The sequence below is a fragment of the Panthera uncia genome, chromosome A2 (assembly GCF_023721935.1).
Source record: "Panthera uncia isolate 11264 chromosome A2, Puncia_PCG_1.0, whole genome shotgun sequence".
Classification (NCBI taxonomy): domain Eukaryota; kingdom Metazoa; phylum Chordata; class Mammalia; order Carnivora; family Felidae; genus Panthera; species Panthera uncia.
Genome location: NC_064816.1, coordinates 91627637 through 91643002, shown reverse-complemented (window position 1 = coordinate 91643002; position 15366 = coordinate 91627637). Strand labels below are relative to the sequence as shown.

The 15366-nt window shown below is 37.3% G+C and overlaps 1 protein-coding gene across 5 annotated transcripts in view; it reads right to left on the bottom strand.

The window, feature by feature from the left end:
- The window catches only part of AKAP9 (A-kinase anchoring protein 9), a 152205-nt gene that overhangs the window by 8585 nt on the left and 128254 nt on the right, over positions 1–15366 (bottom strand). For all 5 annotated transcript variants that reach the window (XM_049641431.1, XM_049641433.1, XM_049641435.1 and 2 more), the window contains 9 exons: positions 11428–11572; positions 9883–10102; positions 9022–9172; positions 6955–7623; positions 6295–6503; positions 5434–5539; positions 3750–3932; positions 2335–2535; positions 1247–1479 (listed from right to left, as the gene is read on the bottom strand). In XM_049641431.1, the coding sequence (XP_049497388.1) occupies positions 1247–1479; positions 2335–2535; positions 3750–3932; positions 5434–5539; positions 6295–6503; positions 6955–7623; positions 9022–9172; positions 9883–10102; positions 11428–11572 (2117 nt within the window). The remainder of the gene's footprint in view (positions 1–1246; positions 1480–2334; positions 2536–3749; positions 3933–5433; positions 5540–6294; positions 6504–6954; positions 7624–9021; positions 9173–9882; positions 10103–11427; positions 11573–15366) is intronic.

Below are 15366 nucleotides of genomic sequence, written 5' to 3'. Positions count from 1 at the left end.
AACTGGCTTTCATAGAGCCTTCCCAAACGTTCCAGTAAAATTAATACCTAAACTCTCGTGACCTGTCATTTAGTGTCTTCCAAGTTATGAGCACACTGGTCTTCCTCCTTAGGAAGTAAGCTGCCTTAAGGGATTCAGACAAGGATTATGCATTTTTTCTTTATCAGTGCATCTCCTAGCACTTAAGCCTGTACAAGGTGTACAAGATGATGAAAGGAATGAAAGAGGAGGAAGGAGAAACTGGAATCACCTGACAACAACGTGGAGAAGAACAGGCAAGGAGGGCCTCAGGCCATTAACAAGATAAAACGTGAGTTCCTTCTGCAGAGCCAACATGGATGAGAACTGGGAGCCCTGGCTGATTATCCTAGTGCTATCACTCCTGGCTTTGCAAACTCGCTGTGCCTCAGTTTCCTTGCCTGTGAGATGGTATTCTGGACCAGGTGATCTCAGACAGCTTTCAGTTAAAAAATTCTGTCACATTTTTCAAAGAAAGGTAAAGGAAAAAGGACAAAACCCTTTGAAGACATATCAGATGTGACCTGACAGGAAGAACTTTAAAAACTGAAGTGCTTTTGAGACTGCCTGGTTACTACGTATATAAAAGGGAGGGGAAGCATGGAAAAACCGAGGTGTTGGGGTATATCGCACCTGGGTGACAGGACTGCAGGCAGCCAGGTCCTCAAGGGAGTTTGAGTCCTGGCTCCATTTCAACTACAAACAGAATGAGTGCCAGTGTTGCCTGCTTAGAACTCCTAGAAAAGGCATGACAAAAGCACTAGCACAGTCCAATGCCCTAAAGGCTAATCTTGGGTTTGAATGCAGAGTTAGGCCAGGGCTCTGTGTAGCTAAGACCCAAGAGGGCATTATTTTAGCAAGGAAGACAATGAATGCAGGTAGCCTAAGTAAGTTTTCAAAAACATATTTTCCGTCTTATGGTCCCTTTTATTTATACATCTGAGCTGCTTCATGGGCTTATTCAGGGTTAAAAACCAAACATAACAGAACAAAACAATCCAGACTGGATGTGCCAGCTCTGAGTTACCAGCTGCCTGCACCTGGGAGTTCTTTTCATAGGGTCTCCACAGTACAACATCAAGTATCCCTGCTAAAAGGATGAAAGAAAGAAGTATGGCAAATGTCTCATACTGTATGAATACAGAGCACAACAGGCAGAGAGAAGAGTAGATTAAAAATCTAAATCCTTTTAGTGTCTATTAAAATGCATTTTCTGTCAAACATTTACCTTGAAATTGCCATGGACACTCTGACAGCTGACCGAAACCTGGTGAATCCCTTTGGACGGTGGGTGATCACCTCTAGGTCTGTGAAGGCTGGCTGCCCCCCCATCCGGGCGAGCAGAGCCAGTGTGGCATCTTCACACTCTTGGAACCCACCCAGTAACAGCAGCAGGTATTTCTTCTGATAAATGAGAGCTTTCCGAAAACTTTCTGCCCTCAGATATTTACCGTAAATTCTCTATGTTTAAAAAAGGGAAGAACACAAAGACATTATTAAGAAGCCATTCAAATTGTTCTCTAGAAAAAGATAACCTAGATTTTATTAAAAAAAAAAAAAGTAGTAGAATGGCAGATACCCTACTACTGTTTCCTACTTTATCAGCAAAGTTGAAAGTAAGGATAATCAACCTTAAATTTCACACTTCTGCCTCTTTTTAGTCAGTGGAATGTGAACACAAACCTTATATCTATGTTTTTGGATTTTAGCCCCCATTCATACTTACTGCAAATGTTTTGGTCATTCCCTTATCATCTCAGTTTTTTTTTGTCTACTTGTGTAGCTACTTTTACTAGTATAGTTGCTAAAATATTTAACTTTCAAATGCTAATGGTCTCTGTCCTTTAAGAGGCATAAATTTATGTTCATTCCATAGTTAAAACAAATATCCCAAACATTTTTCTTTCAGATTTTATATTAACATTTTACAAGTAGTTTTCCTAAAATACTCATCATAGCCATGACAGAGGTTGTTCAGAGGGCTTATGATCTCACAGAGAATGACGCTCTGACACTGAAGGAAGCAGAGCTTCTGTTGGCAGTGGAAAAGAGAACTTTCTGTTGGTCTGTTAGAGATGACATGGTGGGAAGTGGACCATGAGCTCAGGGTGCTGCCATTGAGACATGCCTCATCACAAAGTTTTTGTGACCAGCAAGACACCTGCATTCATGACACAGACTGAATAGTGAGACCTAAGGACAGCCTGAATGTCACCTAATTTCTTCATTCTGTTCGGTTAAGATTAGTGAAAGATGAAACAAGGCAAAAGCAGAGGACCAGCTCTGGTGTATGTTTAGATGCAAGACATCTCTTACCTTTAGAGTGGCATGCTCAGAATCAGAGCTCAGATTCTGAAGTAAAGCTTCATTTCTTAGTTCAGCCTTCAGTTTGTACACTTCGGCTTCTGCTCTTTTCAAGGATTTTTGCAGAGTCAACTTTTCTCTGTTCCAGACTTCTTTTTCGGAAGCAATGATTGCTTCAATGTTGGCACTACCACTCAACGAGAACCTAGAAGACTACAGAAACCAGAGTATACTTTCATGATTTTTAGGAATAAGTCTCTGAAGAAAACCCTAAATTAAACACATTAAAGGTAACCCTAGGAGATATCAGCTTTCCAATCTCAGATATGGAGGGTTCAAAGCCAATCTCAACTGACATGAAAGAATATACACTAATATCCTTTGCTTAGATTAATTTTAAAACTAAAAATCCCCGTGAAAGCCTAGCCCCAAAGAAAGTGTTTAGATTTTGCAGAGCTTTAAAATAAAAAAGTCTAGAGGGCCGCCTCAGTGGCTTAGTTGGGTAAGGATCCCACTTTTGATGTAGGCTCAGGTCATGATCTCACAGTTTGTGAGTTCGAGTCCTGTGCTGGACTCTACACTAGCATCACGGAGCCTACTTGGGATTCTTTCACTCTTGCTCCCTCTCTCTGCCCCTCCCCTGCTTGCGCTCTTGTTCTTCCTCACTCTCAAAATAAATAAACATTAAAAAATTGTTTTAAATAAAAAAGTCTAGAGACTTAATAAATGGGGCCATATGGGTTCAAATGTAGAGCCTGGGCCTGAAACAGTACACTGGAGAAGTGGGGAAAAAAATAACCAGGCACGTACATAGAGAAGTGGGTCCCTACAGAAGCTTTGTGGATGTATGATTATGTATTTGACTATACAGCTGTCTCACAAGTCTTTCCTATCTTTATATTATATTCTTATTTTTATATTACAGATGCTAGCAATTTATTTTGTAGTTTTTAAATGGAAAAAATTTCAGTAAATGGCCAGAGTAGTTTATTAGACTGTAATATATAATTTAATGGCATCTTTCACTTGAGTTACACACATAATAACCGATAAATAATTGATGAGAAGTCAGAATTCACATTTGAACATTTCTTTACGTGTGTCCACTGCTGGCCCATAGGTAGCAAAGTATGTGGCTTTGGAGAGAAGCAGTTCCTGGTTTGACTACAGACTTCAGTTTTCACATGTGTAAGGCTGAATGTGGATGAGAGATTCTGAACATATATAACCCAGGATCTGGCACAGAGAGGGCTCCCAATAAATAATATCTATTATCATTATTGTCAACTCTATAATATTTTTCAATGATCTTACTAAGAATCAGATACTTAATATTCGTACCCTGCTAGGGATAAAAATTGAAACTAGAAAGTAGAAACTGTAACTTTGCAACACTCCTAACGTGGCCATGCTAAAAACAGACGTACATAATCTCTGCCAGCTCCTGTCTGTCGATACCATCTGATCTGTTCTTCTAGCTTCATAACTGTGTTTCTTAAATCATTCTTTTCTTCCGTCAGTTGGCTGATATGTCCTGTTAGCTCAGCATTTTGCCTCAGTAATCTTTCAGTCAATGAGCCACAAGAAGTACCTGGGGACACTAAGCTAGGCTAGAAAAATAAAATGATATTAAGGTTGTGTAAGCATAAATATTTATACACAATGCACATAAAAATATGAAGAGGCACTGAGAACAACAGATTTCATGAAGAAGTGGTGTTTGAGTTGAGTCTTATATAACAAGGAAGAATTTAATAGACAGAAGAGAAGATAGGGAAGGGCATATTAAGCGGAAGGAATAGTATGTGTAAAGGCACAAAGGTTTTGTGTGAGAGTGTCTTGCTTTTCGGGAGCTACGATTTGCGTGGTAAGGCTAGAGTGAAGGCTGCCTTTACTTATGGATAATATACCTAAACGTAGTCAATGGAGAGTCATAAACGGTTTTGAGACAAGAGTGTGACACAAAATTTATGTGTTACAAAAATTCCTTTGGTAGCAGCATGCAAAGTACAGTAAATTAAGGAAGACAGATCCTGGTGTCAGGCAGACACATGACGAAGTCATCACAACAGTTCAGGTGAGAAATGCTGAAAGCCTGAAAAAGGTAATGACTAAGGACACATGGAATAGGTATTTAGGTGGTAAAAACACAGGACTTAGTCACTGCTTAGACACACAAGTGAGAGTGAAGGAAGGTGGTCCATGGTGACCTTCAGCTTTCTAAACTGGGTGATATCAGGACCAGAAATGAGGGTTTGGGACAGGAAGAAGAAAGATGATGCTCAATTTGGAATGTGCCTATAAGGTTCCTAAGGGATCTCTATGGGGGTACATTTCCCCAAGGAAAGAGTTCCAGTAACTAATGGAAAATATAAACCTGGACCACAGGATAAAGGTATAGACTACAATAGAAGATAAGGTTCCTAAGGGCGAGATTTTATAAGATTTGTTTGATGAAGCCCAGAACCCAGGATGGTACCTGGCATATAACAAGTGCCTGACATAAGTATTTGTTCAGTAAATAAGTCTACTGAGAACTCAGGCTGTGGGAATGAATGAGCTTTCACAATTAGAGAAAAAAAACGGATGAAGATACAGAGAAAGAATTTCATGAAGGTGACTGATGAAAAGAAATGGAAGAAATGAGAGAATACTGACACACACAAGAGTTTTTAAGATGGGAGAGGTCAAAAGTGTCAAATGCTACAAAGAAGTCAAAGACAGGGAATGAAAAGATTCAGATTAGTCAACTCTGAAGACACTGATACCATTCTGTGGGTGGTTATGAGTGGAGAGCTAGAAATGAGACTATTCTTTTAAGAAACTTGGTTATACTACAATAAAATGTCACCATAATTATTCAATAATGATAATGAAAGTTAATTTCCCTTCAAACTTTCAGTATCTTCTATTTGGGAAAGGCAAATATTATTATTAATATTTAAAATAAATAAATAAATATTTTAAATAAACTATTTTAAATATTTAAAATAAACAAAAAGATAAAATTAAAACTCTTTAGAAAATATGGTGCCAGCTTTAAATGGTTCATATAGCTCCATTAAATCTTTGTTCTTGATATCTTTTATAAAGAGTTTTTTAAAGTCTTACCTCTTGCCCTGGCTGGCCAGTTAACTTCTGTAGTTGTAAAATAATTCCATCAATATTTTCCTGAACCCAAATGAAATCGTCATCATCTGCTGTTTCAAACTGTAGTCTTTAAGAGAGAAAAAGTTGAAACATACCTTTCTCAATTAGCAGTACTGAGCACAAACATTATAGATGAGGTGACGCTATGCTTCATCTACCACTTCTCCCTTACATTAAGTATTCTCTTTCTACAGTGTTAAGATATTTGTTTTCAGGTATATGAGTTTTGTTGAAGTGTATCACTTCACTTGAGTGTCTAACTCTTGATTTAGGTTCAGGTCGTGATCTCACAGTTTGCAGGTTTGAGCCCCACGTTGGATTCTATGCTGACATCGTGGAGCCTGCTTGCAACTCTGTCTCCCTCTCTCTCTGCCCCTTGCTGCTCCCTCAAAATAAATAAAAATAAACTTAAAAAAAAATTCTCTCCCTCTGTACCTCTCCCCTGCTTGTTTTCTCTTAAAAAAAAAAAAATACTATCATCTCCTAATGTAAGTATGCATTAACTAAAATTTCAATTCCTGGAGCGCCTGTGTGGCTCAATCTGTTAAGCACTGACTCTTGATTTTGGCTCAGGTCATGATCTCACAGTTCATGGGTCTGAGCCCCATGTTGGGCACTACACTAACAGTGCAGAGCCTGCTTGGGATCTCTCTCCCTGTCTCTCTGCCCCTCCCACACTCATGCTCTTTCTCTCTCAAAAATAAATAAACTTAAAAAAAATTTCAATTCCCCACCCTTGGCTAGCTTTTAGTGAGGGACAGATTCTATCCAGTTTGTCTAAGAATGTCATTTCCAAAAGTCAGGAGAAAAAAAAAATCTAACCTATTGGAGGCTTTCTGGGCCAGATGATGCAGCTTTGAAGCCACATGTTGAAGCTTTTGTCTGATCATTTCTAATTCATGATTACAGCCAGCTCCTCCTTCATTCATTTCAATCAGTTTAGGATAGCCTGATTCCTTCGTCTCTCCTTCTATTTTCTGTTGAAGAACCCAATTTCTAGTTCGATCACTGGTTAAACTCCACGTGGTTGGCTAGCAATTTTCAACAGAAAAAGAAAAAGCAGTAATTATAAATGAACAATGAATCATATTCTTTCTTAAGGGAACACAATTATGGTTCATACTCCAAATAAACTTCTATGGATTTCCTTTACATATGATTTGTTCATAACTATTTAAATAATTCAGTACGATATCGAGACACCTGAGTGGCTGAGTTGATTGAGTGTCCAGCTTTGGCTCAGGTTATGATCTCATGGTTTGCCAGTTTGAGCCTGGCACTGGGCTCTCCACTCTCGGCGCAAAGCCTGGTTCATCCTCTTTCCCCCTCTCTCCCCGGCCCTCCCCTGCTCTCGCTCTCTCTCTCAAAAATAAACATTTAAAAGTAAATGAATGAATGAATAAATTAGTCGAGTATCAAAATTACACGTTCAAAGGGCTGTAGTGTTCTTTTAAGAACTACTTTAAAAGAGCATCAACTTACCTCATTGAGATTCTGATAGAGAATTCTTCTACTTTCTCGTTTCTCTTCTCGTTCTAGTTCTTGCTTCTGGAATTCCTGCATAATGCCCTGCAGTCGCTTTCCTTCAAGGTCTAACTTATAAACTTGTTGCCTTTTCTCTTCCAGCTGGCGCTGAAGATCTTCCACTTTGGACTGGAGCTCATGCATCTTCTTCTGCCCCTCAGTGTTGGCCTCTTGTTCTGTCTGCAACGTCTTCCTGTGAACCTGCCTATCCTTTTCCATTTGCTGTCTTGTTTGCAGAGAATCCAGTTTATATTTCTCAGTCTCATTTAACAATTCTACAATGCGACTGTGTTTCTCCTCCAGCTGTTTCTGTAGCTCTCTAAGGAGGTCCTCAGAGGGCAGCGAGGGCCCAGGCTGCCCACCATCGCCCCCGCTCTGCAGCTGAGCATGCAATTCCCGCTCCCTGTCCAGGGTGTTGCTCATTTCCCGTATTCGAACCTTCTCGGATTCAAGAAGTACTTGCAGCTCTAAGTTTCGACCTCGTTCTTCTGATAACTGGGCATCATGCAGCACTCTTTGTGATTCTATTTTCTCCTGTGATTCGTTTAGTAGTTGTTTCTGTTGTTCCAACAGTAGATTTAGCTGAATATTCCTTTGTTTCTGACCCTCAAGTGAAAATTTCAAATCCTTGTAGAACAAAGTTGAATAAAGAATGTTAATATTTTTTAAAAAATCCTTTATAAGTATACCATTGTGCCTTTATTAGTACTAAGTTGGTAGTATTTGGGAACAGAACTGATTACCCAGTTTATTAACTCAAATTTTCAGTGGTTAGAGCATAATTATTTGGGACAGCCAAATGATTTTCATCAAAGAACATAAACAAAAGATAAGCTAAATAATACTTTTTCCTCCAAACATTAATCATATCTAGTTAAGGAATATGAAGTAGAGTACATTTCTTCTAGAAATAATGACCTTTAAAAATACAAATATTTTCAATATAACATGACACAAGTTCCTGAAAAACCTCATGTTGTCCAATGTCACATACTAAAAATAATGGGGTTTGTGGGGAAAGCAGGGTTATAGACAAACTACTCAAAACTTACACAAATTTGTAAGGATAAAAACACAGTAGGGGCACCTGGGTGGCTCAGTCGGTTGGGCCTCTGAGTCTTGATTTCGACTCAGGTCATGATCTCATGTTTTGTGGGATTGAGCCCCATGTCAGGCTCTGCGATGACAGTGCAGAGCCTGCTTGGGATTCCCTCTCTCCCTCTCTCTCTGTCCCCCACCCCCTGCTTGTGCTCACTCACGCAATCCTCTCTAAATAAACAAACAAATAAACAAGAAAAAAAATTTTAAAATAGTAATCTGTACCCAAGGGGATATCATGTCCTTGCCAGGTGGAGACCTCACTATGCGTGGAGGCCACCAAGATGGACAATCAAAAAAACCCCAACAAAAGAAAACAGAAAGTAATAGAGCAGAAATGCCAGCTACACAGTTTTTAAGCATACAGCTGGTGAGTACTACGCATAGATGGAAGATCTCTGAGCCAGCGGGGCTACCATAAGTGGGCACTGTGTGTAGCAACATGACCTTCTCTGAGCTGCCAGCAGTGAAGGGCTGGAAGAGAGATCAGTGTGAAGGGACTCATTTTAAATTTTTAAACAATATGGCAGTGAGGGGTTCTGCTTCCAGAGAAGTGTCACTGTTCCCCTTCCCTAGACAAAACAGGAACCAAAATTATTCTGCATTAACCCAAATGGTTGCCCTATTTATCAACTGCATATGCGCTAATTCAAATTTCCAAAAACACACCCTGTAGCAGAAGTGTCTGTAATGCACCCTTGGACATAGCAAAACAAAAATGTACCACACCATTAGCATTTCCTGATGGTACAGTTTAATACAAATAACATTGTAATAGTATTCCACATATAGCAAAAAACTTATCGTGCCTCATGAAGAGTATAAGGTGGACAGTTTAAAGAGACAGTCTCCAGACTCTCTCTCTCTCTCTCTCTCTCCTGTTGTTTTGGATTTTCCACAGACATTTAAAGACAAAGATAACAATACCTCAAGTTCTTCTTTATCCCGCTCTTCATTGCGTCCTAGTTTGGCTTTCTCTTTCTCCAAAGCCCACTGGAGCTCTCTGGATTTTTTCTGTTCACTTGCTAATGTGTCATTAAGCAAATGTACTTCATCTGTTTTATCTTTAACTTCCAACCTAAATCAGACAAATGAACTTTCATAAAATTACTTCAACCAAGTTTGTATTGAGAAAAAAAGAGAGAGCTTCCACTGATGAGCAGAGGCATATTATAAACCAACTAATAGGAAAATATAAGCCACATAATAAAGATTTTTGAGTGTGGTTTATTTCACATTAACTGTTTCTAGTAATGTAGCTATGAACTATTATTTACCACTGTAAACATTTTTACAAAATAACATTAATAAAAATTTTCCTTTGTCTTTTACTGAACACGAGAATCACCAATGTTCAAAATAAAAAATGTCCTTGTAATGTGTCCTTGGCAAGCAGAACATCTCAGTATTTACACCAACAATTTATCCTTTTCACAAGCATTATATTTTAAAACATTTTGCATATTTTGGCTAAATGAACCACAAATTCTATTGAGATAATAAACACCATTTCAAATTACTTGGTGGTAATGTATATCTCATACAACAAGTCTCAAAGAGACGGAACCCACAGCAGCGAATATGCCAAAACCTAACCATGAATTTATCATTTAGAAAAATTTGGAGTTTTTCCTTCCCACTGTAGTTTTTCCTACAAATAACAAAATTTCATGTTATTTACACATTATGTATAATGTTACGCTTTTGTAAGATCTGCACAATGTCTCTGACAAAATCACTCCAATTCCTTCACCGATACAGGTTTATTAATAAGGAAGTTTGACACACCTGAAAGCCTCTAACTCCTTTAGGTGCTTATGTTGTGCCTTGAGCGTTGTTTCTAGTTCCAACTTAGTTTGTGCAAGTTCACTCTTCAGTTCGGCCACCACCATCTTCTCCGAACTCAGCTGTTCCTGCAGGTCTGTTGCTCTGTCCTTCATGCTGCTGAGCTCCACTTGCATCTCTAGCATTTGGGACTGCTTCTGCTGCATATTATACTCCAAGAGTTCTAAATGCAAGATTATTAATATTTACATTACGATCTCCCAACCTGTATCTGGTTTATAGATACTTTGTTGAGAGAACGGATTTTTAACTTAGGAGATTACCACGAAGCAAATGTGAAAAGATTACAGTCCCAAAGTTGGCAATTTATAGAAACACATATGAATACTGTCCTCACAGTGCTAATAATGGTTAAGGTTTCAGAACTATAAATATATAGGACTACTTTGGAAAATACTTAGGCGTTACCAAATAAATGTGAAATTATGTATTCTATCACTCAGCAATTCCATCCCTGGGGTATATATACCAAGAAAACTTATGTATGTATGCATCAGAAACATAGTATTACCAACAATGTGCAGAACAGCACTGGTTGTAGTTATCTAAAAAAAATAGAAACGATCCAAATGTTCAACCACAGAATGGATATATACATTGTGAGAATTCTATACAGTAACAAAAATAAATGAATTGGAGATGAATGCAGATGTTCAGAAAAATATTAGAGAGAGGTAAAGGAAGTAAGGCACAAATATATATAGAATAATAAAGTTCAAAAGCAGGAAAACTTTAAACTTACATGGCTTAGGAATATACAAATAGGTAGTAAAACTAAGGAAAAATCAGGATAATGGTTACGTCTAGGTTACCACAGAGGTGTGTGTGTTTGGGAAAGAGCTTCAGAGGTACTTAACAAAGGTGAAGTTTCCACAATTCATTCACTTAAAGATTTGTTATATATTTTTGCATTTTGCACTTTTCTATATGTATATTAAGTTTACAACAAGAAAAGGATTTAAAAAGAAATAATTACTTTCATTGTGAATTTATTTTCCTTTCAGGTGGTTCACCTCACAAAGAGCTTCAGAACTAAAAAAAGATAATGAACTTAATGGGCTAAACAACCTGATGAAAGCAATGCCTGTTTATTTTTTTTTTTAAATGTTTATTTTTGAGAGAGAGAGCATAAGTGCAAATAGGGGAGGGGTAGGGAGAGAGGGGACAGAGGATCCAAAGCAGGCACTGAGCCGGCAGAGTAGATGCGGGGCTCAAGCTCAGGAACTGTGAGATCATGACCTGAGCTGAAGTCGGATGCTTAACTGACAGAACCACCCAGGTGTCCCCATTTTAAATATATCTGTTTAAAAACCAACTGGACAAAACTTTAATTCCCAGAGTAATTACTGTAAATTATTTCCATTATATGAGAATGAGAAGAAAATGTAACTGAAAGGAAATGTGTTTTAAATGAATACAAAGAGGGGAAACAAAGTGAAATATTTCCACCTATTTGTTGTTACCACGTGAGCCGGACAAACAGCATACCTTGGCTTGGTTGATCGCTTTCTTGTTCTCTTTTCAGAGTCATTTTCAGACCATTCAGTTGAGCATGCAGTGCTTGAATTTCAGATAACAAACTCCTTCTATCTGCTTTCTGGAGGCATTCCATAGCTGCTTGATATTCAACATTCTGTAATAATGCAAAATAAAAAATCAAGTGAAGAGAGTTGTAAGAAGAATAAAATTAACAACCAGGAACTCTGAAAAAAATGAAACACACATGCTAAAATTCTGGTAAGATGCTAATTTTCACTTCCTACTCATTAGGATTTACTTTTTAATTATTAGTCTTTACATTTATCTTGAAATTCTTTAAACATACAAAACACAAATATAATAAACACCCATGTACACAGCCTAAGAAATAGCACTTATATAGCTGAAGCCCCTCTATGTATAACTCCCCAAACACCTCCTCTGCACCACCTGCTTGAGAAATCACCAAATTTGAAGTCTAGTCTTATTTTCATGCACTCTGCATATTATGTTATATATACACACCCTAAATAGTATACAGTACTGTTCTACAGTACTACTATCTAAATAACATCATATGGTATTTTCACTTAATGAAATTAAGAGATTTTCATGTTGAACTATCTGGAATAACACATATAGCTCTATTTCACAATCATTTTCAACGTTAAATAGTATTTCATAGTATGAATAATACAGTACGTTTGAAATTCTTTTCGTATACTTATTAGATACTTTTTTGTTTGCACATATTTGTATCATTCGTTCATTTTTCCAGTGGTGGTTTATTCTCATTGGATATTTGGTCTTCAGTTTCCTTTTCTTATGATGCCTTTGCCTGGTTTAAGAATCAGAGAAATACTGGCCTCACAGAATGGGTTGGGAAGGATTGGTATTAATTCTTACAATGCTTGGTAGAATTCACCAGTGAAGCCATCTGATCCATCACAGGCTTTTCTTTGTGAGAAATTTAAAAATTACTAATTTAACTCTTTGTAATGGGTCTATTCAGATTTTCCATTTTTTTCTGAGTAAGTTTTGGTAGTTTGTATATTTTTAGAAATTTGTTTACAAGGCTATGGAAACAATTATTTTTAAAGTTACATTTTGTTGTTAAGAAATCAGATTAAAAATAAAACTTATTAAAATATTTAAAAAAATATTTAGAGAGACCGCATGAACAGGGGAGGGGCAGAAAAAGAGGGAGAGAGAGAATCCCAAGCAGGATCAGCACTGTCAGTGCAGAGCCCAATGTGGGGCTCAATCTCACGAACAGTGAGAACATGACCTGAGCCGAAATCAAGAGTTAGATGCTTAACTAACTGAGCCACCTAGGTGCCCCAAGAGATCAGATTTTTCCATCTTGATCTTATATCCAGCAACATTACCAAACTTTCTTATCAATTCTAAAATACCATGTGTATAGGTCCTTTTTTGTTTTCTACATGGATGAACATAGAAAACATCCATTTGTATGGATGATAGGTCTTCTCATCCCTAATTCTTACTTATTTTTTATTGCTTTGCTTTGTTAGCTAAATCTTTAGGACAAGGTTGAACAAGCTACTGAAGTTAACAGTATTTAAAGAAAAAATTTTTAATGTTTATTTATTTTTGAGAAAGAGAGACGGAGCACTAACGGGTGAGGAAGAGAGAGAGAGGGAGACACCGAATCCAAAGCAGGTTCCAGGCTCTGAGCTGTCAGCACAGAGCCGGATGCAGGGCTTGAACCCACAAACTGTGAGATCATGACCTGAGCCGAAGTTGGATGCTTAACCGACTGAGCCACCCAGGCGCCCATGAAGTTAACTGTATTTTTAACATTTAACTATAGTTAAATACATTTAACTGTATTTTAAACATTTAACTATAGGTATAATGGTGGTTGTAGGTGTTTATTAAATAGACCCTATGTAGTTCAAGAAATTTCTTTTTGTTTTTAGCTTGTTATTTGTTTTAAAGTATAAAATTCTTGGGGCGCCTGGGTGGCTCAGTTGGTTAAGCGTCCGACTTCGGCTCAGGTCACGATCTCACGGTCCGTGAGTTCGAGCCCCGCGTCAGGCTCTGGGTTGATGGCTCGGAGCCTGGAGCCTGCTTCCGATTCTGTGTCTCCCTCTCGCTCTGCCCCTCCCCCGTTCGTGCTCTGTCTCTGTCTCAAAAATAAATAAACATTAAAAAAAAAAAATTAAAGTATAAAATTCTTCATTTTATTTATTTAACTTGCTGTATCTCTTGAAATGATCACTAGTTTTATTTTCTCTTTAACTGTTAATGAGTCACATGAGTTATTTTTAATGGTATGCTACCTTTGCATTCCTGGATAAGTATAAGGTGACTGTGTCTCTAAAAAATATACAATGGTGGATTTGGCTTAATATTTTGTTTAGGATTTCTGCATCTACGTTCATGGATAAACAGACCTGTAAGTTTTCTTTCTTGTATTATTCTTTGTCTGATTTTTGCAATAGGGTTACATTTGCTTCTTAACAAAAAGACAGGGCATTGCCCCAGTCATCCAACAATGGGAAGCATATGTTTAAGCCTGGAATTAGCTATTACTTGAATGTATGCTAGACTTCACCTATAAAACCTGTAAAAAAAAAAAAAAAAAATTTTTTTTTTTTTTTGAGCTGGGTATAATTCTTCTGGGTATTTATTTTTATTTCATATTTTGATATAATTTCAGACCTACAGAAAAACTCCAAATATTGTACAGGAATCCCCATATAGCCTTCTTCCAAATTCTCTAATGTAAACCACATTTGCTCTATCACTCTCCCTGTATATATCTAGGTGTATCCTCTCCCCAACCCTAACCCCTGATAACCACTGATCTGTTCACTATCACTATAATTTTGTCAATCCAAGTATTATGTAACATATAGGAGGTTTAGGGTATCCTTAGTTTGGTCTTTTTTAATTGCTAAGTAGTATTTCATTATATGGATGTGCTGTAATTTGTTCATCCATTTACCTGTCAAAGGACATTGGGCTGTTTCCAGTTTTGGGGTATACAAATAAATCTGTTAGAAATATTCTTGTATAGATTTTTACAGAGACATTCGTTTTCATTACCATCTGATAAATACCACAAGTGTGACTTCTAGGTCATATAGTAATTGTATATCTAACTTTATAAGAAACTGCTAAATCATTTTCCACAGTTGACTGTCCCATTTTATGTTCCTATTAGCAATGTATGAGGGATGCAATTTCTCTGCATCCTCACCAGCACTTGGTACTTTCGCTAATTTTTATTTTGGCCATTCTAATAGATGTATTGTGGCCTCAATTTGTTTTGGTCTAATATATCTCTATGAGTAGATTTTAGTTCAGCACAAAAGTGAGGTAGTGTACTTTGTATCAAGAAGCACAAGTATCTGGTTTGTTCTGTTACTGATGATATTAATTCTGATCACTTGGTTAAGGTGGTATCTGCAAGGTCTCTCCACTATACAGTTATTACTTTTCTTTTTATAATTAAAAAAGATTTCTTGGGGATTTACTCTGAGACCATGTAGACATACTTTTCTAATCAAACACTTTCACACTAGCTTTAGAACCCATTGCCGATTATTACTTGAGTTCTTACTTTTTAATAAAAGGTAATTTATTAACTTCATCATTTCTTGTACATACTAGCTGGCATTCTACAAGAAAGAATTTTTATTCATTTATGTATACCAGTATGAATTCATGAATTCTTATTTTAATCTTTGGTTTATAATCTGTTGCTATCATTACTTAGCTTGATGTTCTAATTGTCCTGAATGTGGACATTGGGAACTCCTTCAAGCTGGCTTCTGTGATCTTTTGACATCTCTCCATTCTTCGAGCAACTCCTTGTCAGTAAAACAAGATATTCTAGGTTCATCTTGTACTTTCCCTGCTCCAGCCCTGGAATCACCCATTTCTCCAAGAAGTCCTAGTTCCTTTTAATGGAGAATG